This window comes from Perna viridis, chromosome 9, assembly GCF_037379345.1.
Source record: "Perna viridis isolate PV_CMFRI_1.1 ecotype Kerala chromosome 9, ASM3737934v1, whole genome shotgun sequence".
Classification (NCBI taxonomy): domain Eukaryota; kingdom Metazoa; phylum Mollusca; class Bivalvia; order Mytilida; family Mytilidae; genus Perna; species Perna viridis.
This window is the reverse complement of record NC_142453.1, coordinates 28862754-28877428: the sequence shown is the minus strand read 5'-3', so window position 1 is coordinate 28877428 and position 14675 is coordinate 28862754. Positions and strand designations below refer to the sequence as shown.

The following is a 14675-nucleotide window of genomic DNA, read 5'->3' as shown; positions in this document are numbered from 1 at the left end:
ATTCTTATTAAATTCTTATTTTCTTTTATGAAGGTACTTTTATTCATGACTGTAAATGTTTGTCGTTTGTCATAATTGTTTTTGGTTCATTTCATAGAATTTGAACTCATGAATTTCATATGTAAATCAAATGAAGCTTTACATTTTATAAGGATGGTCCAAATATAAAATACCAAGAAATTGATACCCCAAAAGTAAAATATACTTTAGAGTACATGGTCAACTATGATCTACAGGAAGGGGTATGTGACTGAAAAGACCAATACAATAATAAACCCAACTGTTAGATAAGTTCTCAACAAAATTTGATAACTAGTTATTTAATATATTTTTCGCCACTCTAAAATACCTGTAGTTGTTCAGCCAGTTTCAGGCTATCTGATAACTCCTTATACTCTGATAATTCTGTCTGTAGTTCTAGGATCAAATTATGGGCACTTTTGATCTGGTGATCATTCTGTCTGCTTTCAACTTCTTCCTTGAGGGAGTCAATCTAGAAAAATGCAAATTAAAAAAAAAATCAGGTAGATTCTTTTTATTTAAAAAACATATCTTAATTAATTTCACATTTTAGAAAAAAATATGCAAATTACCTCCCCTGAAAGAAAACTTAATTTGACTATATGTAAAATTTAGTTGTTTAGTTTTTGTACCTTATATTCATTTTTCTTTCTTTTCAATTATATTTTATTAATGTGGGACATTTTTACTTTCCCACAAATATCTTTTTTTTAAATCATATAGTCATGTAAGAATTCTGAAAGTAAAAGTCAAGTTTTGACCCAAATTACAATTTACAATTCACCTTTTTAAACTAAAAAGAAATCTGAATTTAAATGAAAGCAAATAGTCTAGAAAAGAAAATTGCAAAACCTAGCATTTTTGCTTTCTTCAGTTTTATGTCAAGCCAAACAGAATGTCAAAAATATTGATACTTCTATCCATACACCAAAATGAAATAGTTCCATGACTCAACTATACATACTTCTTGTTTTTGATATTGATCAGATTCAGATTTCTGATTTTCTAGTTCTTGATACTTTAGAGTAAGTTTTTCAATCTCAGACAGATAATTGTCTTTCTCCTCTACTGATTTCAATTCCCACCGACTGATTTCCTCCATTAGATTCTGTACAGATGCTTCACTCTCTTGAAGTCTTTTGTTCAATTCACCAATGGTCTCCTCATACCCTTGCTGTACCAACAAAACAAAAAGAAAATACAACAATATCATAGAACCAAAAATAGCCACAGAATACAACAATATCATAGGACCAAAAATAGCCATAGAACACAACAATATCATAGAACCAAATATAGCCACAGAATAAAACTTTTTCGACTTTGTATGTTGTTTCAGTTTTGGTTTTTTAGACTTTGTATGTTGTTTTGGTCTTGGTTGTTTAGAACTTGTAGGTTGTTTCGGTCTTGGTTTTTTAGACTTTGTGTGTTGTTTCAGTTTTGGTTTTTTAGACTTTGTTGTTTCGGTCTTGGTTTTTTAGACTTTGTATGTTGTTTCGGTCTTGGTTTTTTAGACTTTGTATGTTGTTTCGGTCTTGGTTTTTTCGACTTTGTATGTTGTTTTAGTTTTGTTTTTTTAGACTGTATGTTGTTTTGGTTTTGGTTTTTTTCAACTTTGTATGTTGTTTCGGTCTTGGTTTTTTCGACTTTGTTTGTTGTTTCGGTCTTGGTTTTTTAGACTTTGTATGTTGTTTCGGTCTTGGTTTTTTAGACTGTATGTTGTTTTAGTTTTGTTTTTTTAGACTGTATGTTGTTTTGGTTTTGGTTTTTTCAACTTTGTATGTTGTTTCGGTCTTGGTTTTTTCGACTTTGTTTGTTGTTTTTGGTCTTGGTTTTTTAGACTGTTGTTTCAGTCTCGGTTTTTTCGACTTTGTTTGTTTCAGTCTGGGCTTTTTAGACTGTATGTTGTTTCAGTCTCCGTTTTTTTCGACTTTGTTGTTTCAGTTTGGGTTTTTTCAACTTTCTTTGTTGTTTCAGTCTTGGTTTTTAGACTTTGCATAATTTACTACAGTTCCATGCATGAATTCATTCAAGTTGGTGCAAACAGAGAGATTTTAATACCTGAGTTCACACTTGCTTAAAATGACCTCAAAATGAGCTTTGATTAAACTTTTAGATGTCAAAGGAATAATGTAATCTTCAGTTGTGAAATCATCAACCTCTCTTTTGCACATGTTGACGAATTCAGGATAATGACAACAATAAGTGTTTCAATTTCTAAAATGACTGACAGAAGTACCAATATGTATATTGATAAGCCAGAAAAATAAACTTAAATAATGCATTAGATAAAGTATTAGCGTTTCTGCCCCACAGAACACAAAGAATATTTAACATAAATACAACTTTGAAGCAATAATGGGTTAATACTTTAACTGCATCTTTATTGTCTATCATTATTAAGTAATTATAAGTTTCAAACTATACTATTTTATAACACAATAATACCAGACAGTACCTTGAGAGTCTTTTGTTCTTGGTCAACTTTTTCCTGGTTCTCATCAATGATTTTATTTTTGCCTTTAATAGTAATCTTTAGTTCTGATACTTTCGATTTTAGATGATCTCTTTCTTTCTGTACTTTAGTTATGTCCATCTTTAATCTCTCAGCTTCCACAGCATAGGTATCTAGTTTATTGGCTAGTGTTCTTGGATGTTGTTTCCTAATCTCATCTGCAGTTATTCTGTAATAAAAATATAAATAGCTGGCAATCTTAATTGATTGACAGGTTGTAGTTTAATGTCATATGACATATACCTCATTCACTTCAGGACAAGATATTTTTTTAATCAAACAGATCCTTCTTCATACTAGTACATGTTGAGCCAGATTTTTATTGTGCAAGCTCACATAAGTAACAGCCTGCAGGTAGGCATGTCATCCCAACTGACCACACTATTCTCACTCAAATCCAACCAATCATTACCATCATCTCTTATATGCCAAATGCTTGATGTAGAAGCAGTGATTGCCAATTTTGAAGTCTTTGTAATAACTATACCATGAATAGAACCGATGACCCCCTGTATTCCAGCAAGTGCTCGACCTGGAGACCATCAAGTCAGTACACTGACAATGTTAAGATCATTTGCGATTATAAAATTATTACTAAAACAATTGAAACAGCATCTGAAGTTCAAAACTTGTTTTTACCCTAAACACTTTATAATTCATGTATATGTATTTAAATTAAAATAATCCACAAAAAAAGAAGTTACAACAGAGTACAAGAATTCCATATTATACTGTTAATTACATGTATACAACTTTTACCTATGTCCTTTTTTATTCAGAAATTTGACTGGTGTCATAGTTGTCTCACTGTCAACCAGGAAACATTCAGTCATGGTGGATCCAGACATCATCATTGGCCGAACATCCACTCCCTGATCCAGCTGTTCTACCATCTCAGTATTGGTTGTACCATCCTCCATGGTAGAAACAGTTGACACACCACAGTCACTAGTCATATGGTGGAGGGGTGAACACAATACGGACACTGTTTCTGGCACTGCCTACAAATGGAAAGAAATTGGACTGTTTTCATCTAAAACCTGGAGACCACTGAGAAAGCAGACTTATAAAAATCCACTATATAATTGTTCAACATGCATTTTACAAATATCTTAAGACTGTTTTGGTAGTTCTCTATCTTCTAACAACAACTATTTGTTGCTATATGTAGAATTTACATGAAGAAATATACATAATAATTCATAAAACACCAGAAGTTATGTACATGTGCTACGTTAGTTCATACCTGTGAACCAGATTCACATTTTATAGGTGTAGCATTAGTCATTGTGCATGATTCAGTGGTCTGTGATTGAAATGCAGGAGAACAACACGTATCAGTATAATCAGCTGTTAGACTGCTAGGGATGGGCGAGCAAGCCATCGATGGCATATCAGGGATCACAGGTGAACATGCTGACGACACAGTGTCTATCAAATGCTGTACAGATATATCACAAGTGTCTGGACCTCTTACAGGAGTCATTGGATCAGTCATTGTATCCTGTTCCGCCCTATAATGGTAACAAGGTGAGCAAGCGATGTCAATAGTGTTTATTTTCACTATTGTATTTGCATCGCTAGTCCCTGTAACAAAAGGAGAACATGAGGATTCAATAATACTGGGATTATCAGTGCTGATTTCTACAGAAGCTGTGGATATAGGAGTCATTGGAAACGTTCCATTGTCACAGACATCTCTCTTACTGTCACATGCGTCACACTTCATACCAGCGTATGTGTGGTCACTGCCTTGTGTTGAACTTTCATTTGCATCAAGTTTCACATTGGTATTTATTTCAGCATTTTCCAATGGAATTAAAACATCGATGCTAGTGTTTTCACAACTATCAAAATCACTGTTGAGAATTTCTTCATGGTCAATGTAAATCTCAAAACCATCAATGATATCATTGGCATTATCATTACCACAATGATTTGCACAAGAAACAAGTTCACATGCAACTTTAAAGCTTGCTTCATTCTCTTCTTCTTCATCACAGGAGTCATATGATTCTACAAGTTCTTTGGCAACAAGATCTATATCCTCATGTTTAGGGATATCTTCATATAACCCATCCTTTTCATCTTTCTGTACATTAAAGGGCTGGCTTGTTAAGGACTCAGGAGATGGAGTTGGTGGAATTACTTTTACCAATGGTGTGTGTGGAGCCTATTTATTAGATAAAAATATAAACATTTGAAACTCAATTACTGTGAACACATTGTTGTTGATGTAGTCCTTTCCTTCAAAATTCTCAACGACTAGTCAGAATTATAGAGGACTGTATATATAGGATTCACCCAGCCCGAAACAAGAAATGTACACATCATTTCACTAACCCTGGGCTTCCAGCTAGTGGCTATAGGCAAGCATTGTTGATGGGGTCAATACATGTACATGTATACAATTTATTTTCATTGATAGGTCAACATTTTTAACAGGTTAAAGTTCATAGACTTTATACTATATTTTGTGTGTAAAATGTTCATGGTGTTTTGCACCCTTAAAATCTAAATAAAGAACTTTTTTACATAAGTACATGTGTGTTTGTTTTTGTACAGTATTTGTATTAAAATGCACAGATTATACAGATTTTGTTTCTGCTTTTATTTTAGTACTGAATTTGCCTTGTTTGGAAACTTTGCATTTTCATTTTAAGCTAATGAAAAGTACATGTACTTACATTTTCTGGATTAGACTTAGAAATACTTTTTGTTTTCTCCTCACACTGATTTTCTTTGTCATGATAAACAAAGATTGACCTCCTGACCCTGTAATGGAAGTCATGTATATATGGAATTTACTGTTGCCATTACTAATCTGAAATACAGTAACCAATTCAGGGGTTACGTTGGGCTTCGCCAATGTTGCAATTTGTGATTTTTTATTTTATCTGGCGACAAAAATAACCAGATGGCGATTTTCTTGGCGCCTAGGTTTTGTATATATTAAAATTGGCAGGAAGTTTATCAGCAACAGATATTCTCTCTAGTTAAACAATGATGTAGACACCTGGTCAGAGTTAATTGACTATGACCAATTTATGACTGGGGGCAATTAAAGGTAATTAGACCAGGTGACCATGACTGACAATATCCTCATGGAGGTGTCAATCAAAAATAAATATAATATTGAGCCAATCAAAACTCTCATCATCTGGTCAAAGGTAAACACAATTAAGGCCATGTGCACAAGGCTACACAAGTTTCACAGCCCTGTTTAACCACGTAATACATTCAGAAACAGACTTACCTATTAACAGAATAAATTAAATCCAATTAACAATGATTATCCCATCACGAAGTGTCTAAACACTTCGAAATGAAAGAATTGATAAAAGATAATGGATGACATTTGTTTACACTTTTGCCATAAGACTTTTTGGCGGGAAAATCGGTAAACAAATAGAATAGGGATTCCCAAAATCTAATTAAGGAAATGTTACTCAGATATCAAGATAATTAAACAGGGACACAATTAATGGTCTATGGTACAAACTGTAGTTTGATAGAAATTTTATCACTTGAAAAAAAGAATCAAGTTTGTTTAAAATGAAAAAAAAAAAAATTATATTGTATTAGATAAATTAGACCATAAAGGACAAAGGTGAACATGTTTAAAAATCAGGGACTATGAGAATAGTGATATAAAGTCTTTGGTAGAAGTAAAATACCTCTTTCTGGAATAGTACTTTATTATTTTATGCATATGAAAGTGACAGACTAGAGCTAAAAACCTGCTTTATACATGCACCAATCTTGAATCTTGGGTACATGTATGTCATGAATGGAGTGGTTATTTTGATGAATTGACAAAGATAATTCATCAGTGGACTTGACACTGTCATTTTTTTTTAAAGTATAATTTTTTTTGGCACCCTTTGGCTCTAATTTCTGAAAACTGGCGACTAAAAATGGCAGCTGGTGAATTTTCTGGCGACAGAATTTTGGAAGCCAGAGCAGCCCCTGCTAATTACGAAAAAAATGAAAGCATTTAGTTTTTTTTAGAATGTTTTAAGATATGACTCCCGTCTTATTTTTCAGTCAGTAACAAATATTATTTACAATGAATGATGTATATATGCATACTTATTAGCTTTCCTACTAGGAGTCTTTGTATCCAGCCCAGTTACAATATTGAACTCTGACCTCTTGACACTTCTGTTAATGTTATTGACATCCTTTAGAGGGGTCCTCAAAGGGGTTCTGGATGAAGGTTTTATGTCAACTGCAGACTATAAAAGAAAAAAAAACTTAATAAAAATATAGCATTTTTGTCAGTGAATTGGTCATATTTAGCAGCATAGTCAAATTACTCTGCAATCATAATTTATGGCCTAGGTTAATAACTAGTGCCGCTAGTTTAGGAATAGAAAATCATTTATTTCAACATATTCTTCTAAAGTGGTTCAATAAGTTTATCAAAATTTAAATAAAATTCCTGTACTTCTGTTTGCTAAACTCAGACAAAAGACTAGTTGCAAAGACAAAGACTGCATGCCAGTAACTTTATACTCTATTTATTGAAAAAAATCTTACCTTTTCAAAGTTACAAATATTTTCTTTATTCTGAATTTCCATAGCTTTAATCAAGCAATCACATTCTGAAAAAAAATAAGTTACAATGGAAAATGTTGCAGTCATTGGGGAAAAAAATTGTGCTTTCACATATTGTCCCACATAAATTTTCAAAAGATGGTAAGCATGCCACATAAGAAGAGAAAAATGAAGAAAGATATTTCTGTCTTAGTGTAAACATACAACTTAAAAAAAAACTAAGATCAATGTGCCTTTTTGGTTGAAAAACATGCTACACGTTAAAGTGCCCTCTTCCCTGCATCCCTCTATTTTCAAATACTAGCTAGAACACTGCATGTTATGTGTTCTAAATGTCAAGAAAACAGGGGTTTACTGCTATCATGTAAAATGCTTAGAACTACAAATGTACATTGTAAAATATAACAAAAATAATCGTACTAAATTTCTTATCATCGTATAGAAAAATGAATCCAGATTCCAATCATATCAATATTTAGGATTTAGCTTAATTGTGCAATTTGTAACAAAAGTAGTTAAATTTAATTATCACTCTGGATGTAGAAATAAATTCTTCATTTCCAATCTGAACTTTGTTTATTATTCAATTTGGACACGGTTTATTTTTAAATGGATGCTAGTTCCAAAGAATATTATACATGTAACTTGGGTTTGATTGTGGGCCACTGGCTAATCAAATTTCCCAGTAGCCTATACATATGCATTGGACAATAGCCACAATATTTATATATGCATTTATTTCTACACCAGCGTGGCTAATACAAATTTTTCTTTTACTGCTAGCACAGACAAGGTTTTACCAAATGTTTCTTTAAAATGTTACAATTTTGATTTTGGTTCCGTATTTCTTTGATCTTAAGTACATGAAATCAATTTGAATATAGCTGGGTAAAAATACACATGTACATACAGTTCATATACTGTAACAGCAGATTTCAGTTAAGTATTTTGAAAATACATATACAAACTGTACATTTCTCGTGTTGCTAGAAAATGTTCCTTGTGTTTTTTTTTTGCTACCCAAATATCAACATGTGTAATATGTGAGACTTAACTTTACCTTGTTCTTCTGTCCCTTTTCACATATGCAAGGACCTCAGTCGTCTATTAAAACTAGCCAAAGAGAGGGCAAAAACGTTTTACAACTTGGTTAGTTAAGAAATTGTTAGGAACCTTGGTTCAAGATAAGTGTTTGGATAACTTGTAGTTGTGACCTCTAGTGTACAATTTGTTCCTTTCAAATAAACCATTATATTCTGTTGTGTAAAACCTGTGGACACATTTGTATGTTTCACATATACTGGTCAAGGAGTAGTTTTTGCCAGCAAGTAATTCTCGCCAACCAATTTTTCCTCCTCGCCTGTGAAACAAGGCCAAAATAAATGACAAAATGTCTAACAGAAGGCTGGTATTTCACTCTCAAAAATGAGCTATAATACAACAATGTTCATTGAGGAATAAAATTTTGGTTAGCAGGTGGGTGAGAATTGCTTTTTTGTCCAAATAATCATATCTGGGTGAAAATCAAATAAATGTACATTTAATGTAATTTTTGTCCTTCCTATGCAAAGAAATCGTTTTTTCGAAATAAGTAGATGTATGACTTTTGACAGATTAATTTAAGTGTTTATTTGAAGATAACCAATGTATTTTCCTGATTTTTAATGTTTTATATGCAAATTGTGTGATTCAAAAGTAGTCATTTTTTTCTAAACGCTGTACGGTAAATCTGTCCTTTTTGACGTTCATAGGTTTAAATGTTAATTTCTTGCGTAACTTTTGTGAAAGTTTGTCTTAAATACAATATTTTATCAGTTAATATTGTTTAGATTAACGTAATCAAAATTTAGGAGTTAATAACACTCGAGAGTTTGTGATAATTGCAAATGAAGACATGTCCAGAAAATTCTGTCACTACCGTACATTTTCCGTAATTTGTATTTTATTCCGAAATTGATGCGAATTTAAATTTAAAATCACGTGATAACGTCAACGCCATTTTTCCACTATGACATTGGTACACTAAACGCAATGCAAAATGACGCAGATAAAGCAGAAATAACAAGTAAGTAGTCATTTAGAGTGAGTGTGTTTATTAATGGTCACCATTGTACCAACTATCAGACGATATTAGAGCGAAAAAAGTTCCCCCTTTTTAATTAAATAGAATAATGACGGTGTTCTTTTCATGAATCAATTAATTACCCATAATGCACTTAATTATAACGCTATTAATACGGAAACATGTGTTGATTGTCACTACTGTGCAAGTCACTCTTGTACAGTGAATAGAACGTATGGTAGTGACAAATTATGTACGGTAGTGACCAAAGTGATTAAATATTACATCTAATACGATATACATTGAAATAAAGTGACTCTTAGATCCCTCCAATATATGTTATGCAATACACAGACTTCTATCACATTTTAAGAAACACAAACGAAACGTTTTAATATATAATTTAAACTCCAGTTTTAAGCAGAGAATAACTAATGACAAAAGCTGTCTCAACTGATGTATCAATCAAAGACCTCATTATCAGCTAAAGCCAAATCAGTCTGTCAAGTATTCAAAACACCAGTATTTCATCTAATTATATGATGAAACATTGTATATTTGCAAGGCGCCTGACACGAATACCTATAATGTTAGTATTGGTCAAAAACGTCGTATGATTACAGATAGCACTCATTTGTGAGATGTTTACAGCACTTTAAATAATCAAAAACTCTCCACTTGTAAATATGTAAAATTATTCTTAACAATATATAGACAAATTCATCTATTTCTTTTTCAGGAATACCTGATGTTGATGAGTTATTTAAAGAAATATTGAAAACAGAGCAACTACTAGTCAGTTTAGATATCAGCTTAGAAATACAATTAAGTCTGTGCATGTGGCACGATCATGCATCCTGGCAAAAACCAATAGAAGCTAGATGGTTGAGAAACAGTGGAGACCTTCTAATTCACACGCAAGACAAACGAAAACTATTCATTAAGAAAGTTAAAGAATGGGAAAAACTGTTCAAAGAATCACAGAAGCACAAAGACTTAAGAACTACAGAGCCAAACTTAAAGAAGACTCCGTAAGATATGAAGAATATCTGCAGAAGGAAAGAGAACGATATCAAAGAAGAAAAGAAAAAGGGAAAATAAAATTGATTGGCGATCTTGGGAAACGTGGCCAGAGAAATCAACGAAAGCAGTGGAGAAAAAGAAAAAGGGCAGAGCGAGATAGAAAGAAGACAGGACAGATAGCTTTTAGTTTCATTAAACAATATACCCCACCTCAAACTCCGGATCATTCAAGTGAAGATATTGTTCCGCTACAAGAACCCCAGTCTCAGACCAGATGTCAGAGGGGGCGCAAAAAAGTGAAAAGATCTAGAAGTGCAGCATACAGAACAATAGAACGTTTGACAGCACAGCTTTCTAAGAAAGAAAAGGAATCGGAAAAGTACAGAAAAAGATATGAAAGGCTCAAAAAAAGAACAGAAGAAAATGCCAAGGCAACCGATATTCCCGAATCCCCAAGAAAGAAAACCAAACAACAGCTCAAAGGAAGTCGTGTTACATCCAAACTGAAGAAACAGCTTTTACTTCATAATTGTATTTTAGAAGAACTCAGATCTAAGTTTAAATCTCTGAATAAAGAATCCGATAAGCAAGTCTTTTCCAAAATGATAACAGGGAATGTTCTGAAAAAGTATGGACTCCTAGGTTCATCCATGAAAGATTTTCTTGGAGTTGGACATCGGCGCATAGCTTCAAACAGGACGCGATCAGACAGACTTGTTTATGAGAAAAAACCAAGAAAAGACAGAAAGAAAGTGACTGTTGGACAAAGAGTCATAAGGTTTCTGGAACAAGACATTAACAGTGGAGTTATGCCAGGAAAAAAAGATACTATTACAAGAAAGAAACTGAAGAAGCAAAAACGTGTTTTGTGTGATACTTTGAAAAATTTGCACAAGAAATTTCTACTTGAAAACAAAGATGTCAAAAAGTTGTCATATACAGCTTTTCTGCGTTTACACCCGTTTTGGATTGTTACACCAAAGATTACAGATAGAGATACTTGTGTATGCAAATTACACTCGAATATGCAAAGTATGGTCGACAAACTGCACCAGCATGGAGCAATATTGTCAAACAACACAGAAGAATGTGTCAAGGAGATATGTTGTAACATACAGAACAAGAGTTGTATGTATAGGGAATGCAACGAATGTCGAAACAGAGAACTGAACGTCACTAATTGTGAACTTGGAAGACAAGTCCATGTTTATGAATGGCTAAATAAAACTGAGGAAAGGACAAGATACAAACCAAATGGGGAATCAGAATCTTTCAACGTTACCATCGTCAAAAGAGAAAAAGTTCAGAGCTCACTAGGCGAACTGATAGAGCGCACTAATATACTTTTGACAAAATTTTGTCGACATATTTTTAATATTCATACTCAGTACACTTCTTTAAAGAACCTCAAAGATAATTTATCTACCTCTGAATGTCTAATACACATAGACTTCTCAGAAAATTATGGATGCAAGGTCTCCGAGGAAGTTCAGGCAATGCATTTTGGGGCATCAAGATCACAAATTTCTCTACACACAGGTGTATTATACATTGCAAATGAAAAACCCTTTTCATTTTGCTCAGTTTCAGAGTCCACATGTCACGACCCAGTTGCTATTTGGTCACACTTGAACCCTGTTTTGGAAGAAGTAAAAAAACAGAATCCGGAAGTTGAAAAGGTGCACTTCTTAAGTGATGGTCCTACGACCCAATATAGATCAAAATCAAACTTTTTCTTGCTGTGTTCCAAAATGAAAGAATACGGATTCAGAAATGCCTCCTGGAATTTTAGTGAAGCATCACATGGCAAAGGTGCACCCGATGGTATTGGTGGGGTACTAAAACGAACAGCAGACAGACTTGTTGCCCAAGGAAAAGATATATTAGATGCTGAAACATTTATCCAACAAGTTATTGGTGCAGAAGTTAAAGTTAAGATATACAGGGTTACAGAACAGGAAATTGTTAATTTTCGACCATTACTGCCTGTTCTCAAGCCAGTTCCAGGAACTATGAAATTACATCAGGTCAAGTGGAACATAGATCAACCAAGCACTATCCACACACGATGTCTCAGCTGCTTTTGCCAAGATAAATGCAGTTGCTATGATCATAAGATTTTCACTTTTCCAAATGTGTCCGATAGTCAGGTTACTGATAAGTCAGTCAGTACAGATACGTCAGTCAGTAAGGACCCCTCCTCTGTACAAAATGAGACAGTGCAAAGTCAAGTAAAATCAGCCGATACAGTTGATAAACGTCTCCCTGACGATGGACGTGAACAATCTGAACTTCTTCCAATCGATCATGCTGATGAAGATCTGATTGGAAAATGGTGTGTAGTACGTTATGATGGGAAAATTTATCCAGGAATTATCAAAGAAGTTGATATCGACAGTGTGGAAGTTACTAGTATGCATCGGATTGGCAAAAACAGATACTTTTGGCCATTACTGGATGACACAATTTGGTACACGTTCCAAAACGTAGTTTCAATGATTCCAAAGCCAGCAAAAGTTACCCAGAATGGAAGGCATGTGCAAATCCAACCAAGTTTGTACAAACTGATTTCTGATAAACTTGATCTTGACTAATTAGGTCCAAGTTTGATATTTCCGAAAGATTTCACCTAAGTCAAGTGTAAAATTGTTAATTTTAAAATATTCACTGCGGCTTAAGTTTTGGTATATATGAACTTTGTTCAATTGAAAATAATTAAGTGTTGAAGTTTTTCAAAGTTGATATGACTTCAGTTAGTTGTTGGTCTGTATTTTGAACATAATGAACTGTTAAAGTTAGTTCCTCAAATTTCGATATTTTTTAATTGAATTTTTTTTTAAGTTCAGATGTTTTTTGTGAATAAATATGTTCTGCATTCTGAAGTGTGTTAGTGTAAGCCTAAATATTACGATACATAAAACTGTACTTGGAACGATATCGTTATCATTACGTATAAAAATAACTTGCATAGTCTTTTCCATATAGTACAAAATCGTTCAAATTATGGTAGATGGGCATCCAGAGCTGCAGCTTTAAACCTGTTACTCCAGCTGCATGCAACCTTAATTCTACCTTTTCATGTAGTTTGTTGTTTGACTTTGGTATACGCAACATCTAACAAAGAAAAACAGTAATAAAAGTGCTGTTCCTTTGCTTTAGATTCGTCCAAACTATATCCCTTCTTTTTATTATATCGACTTAATACAGGTACAAAACGTAGAGCATATAGAATGTACTATGATCAAAAGGAAAATACTCAACAGCTGCATATTCCTGGACAAAAAAATCACAACATTTATAGTCTTGTCACAACCATGCATGAAATCATCACTACCATACAGCATTGTCATTACCGTATACATTTGTCACTTCCGTTCTCAACCAAAAAAGGCCAGTTATAAAAAATATTACTTAATAAAATCAAGTTCCAGCTAACGTTAATAAATCAATAAAGTTTGTTTTTAGTTTTAAGCTAATTTTCTAATATAAAAAGTAAGAGGTGTTCAAATAATAATAAATGTTATTAACGTTTTCTTTGGAAATTTAAGGTACCATAATGTATGAATTTTATTTATTGATTCAGTAAGCTCATTCATGCCTTTACAAGACCAAAATTACATGTCTGGAATGTGTATATAATCATTTCCATGACTGATCAAGAAAGTAACACAAAATGATTAGTTTCACATTATTTTTACCTAAAACTGATTTGCTGTCCAAATGTACGGAAGTGACTTTTAATCTTGATTGCGGATTATCCGCCTGAATGTAAAAGCCTTTTTTGACAAAAACTTGTATTTCTGTTTGTGCCCGCTATCAATTTCTTATTCCTTGTATATCCCTCCACAGTATAACTAAGAGAAAAAACTTCTAGGACCGTTTTCAAATATTTTACTTTGTAATTTCTGAAATGGACAGTTATATGAATTTTAGCCATCTCTTGACTTGAGAGGCTAATTTTTTATTTTGCTTGGGTACCTCCCTTCGACATTAATGAGGCATAAATGTCAGATAATGTCAGATTGACACAGGTAACATGTGCATATTTTCACTTACACATTTTATTTTTGTCTGTATGATAAGCTATCATCAATACATGTACTATTAGTAATAGTATCACTACTCCTGTACTCTGACTCTGTCAGTCTGTGTGCAAAATTTTTCAAGAAAATCGGTGTTGTTTGAAACTCTTAAATATGGGTTTACTTTACGATAAATTAGAGATCATTCAGACATAAATGGTGCTAGCACAGTGCTTGTGCAACAAAAAATACCCATCTTTTACCATTAAGGGTTCATCATGGAATTTGTAGTTTGTGTTTACCTTTGCGCAAGTTGCTTCCGTTCAAAAATTGGAGCGTGAATTCTGATTGGTCAAAGTGAAATCTCAATCTTTCAGAATTACTTTAAAAGTTTTATTTATTCAAGTAAATTAAACCACTGCAAAAGTTGTAGAAATTAATGCTTTTGGTTACAACAAGAATATTTTTCAGA

General features: G+C 33.0%; 2 protein-coding genes across 4 annotated transcripts in view; one reads left to right on the top strand and one right to left on the bottom strand.

The window, feature by feature from the left end:
• LOC148607660 (uncharacterized) overlaps nt 1-14534 on the bottom strand; it is a 28249-nt gene extending 13715 nt beyond the window's left edge. The window contains exons 1-9 of one of the 3 annotated variants that reach the window (XM_088544912.1): nt 14506-14534; nt 7079-7143; nt 6629-6774; nt 5224-5311; nt 3783-4709; nt 3296-3537; nt 2480-2705; nt 986-1195; nt 350-493 (exon numbers count right to left, since the gene is read on the bottom strand). In XM_088544912.1, coding sequence (XP_088401038.1) covers nt 350-493; nt 986-1195; nt 2480-2705; nt 3296-3537; nt 3783-4709; nt 5224-5311; nt 6629-6774; nt 7079-7120 — 2025 coding nt within the window. In that variant the 5' untranslated portion in view covers nt 7121-7143; nt 14506-14534. Of the gene's footprint in view, nt 1-349; nt 494-985; nt 1196-2479; nt 2706-3295; nt 3538-3782; nt 4710-5223; nt 5312-6628; nt 6775-7078; nt 7144-14237 lie in introns of all 3 variants that reach the window. The other 2 variants (XM_088544913.1, XM_088544914.1) reach the window with 2 other exon arrangements.
• Nucleotides 10115-12775, top strand: LOC148607661 (uncharacterized). Its single transcript, XM_088543552.1, has one exon. It carries the CDS (start codon nt 10115-10117, stop codon nt 12773-12775), a length of 2661 nt encoding a protein of 886 aa, XP_088399678.1.
• Nucleotides 14535-14675: the final 141 nt, after the last annotated feature.

Excerpts from the sequence above, each read along its gene's own strand:
- LOC148607661 (XM_088543552.1), top strand. The coding sequence starts at position 10,115 with ATGGGAAAAACTGTTCAAAGAATCACAGAAGCACAAAGACTTAAGAAC.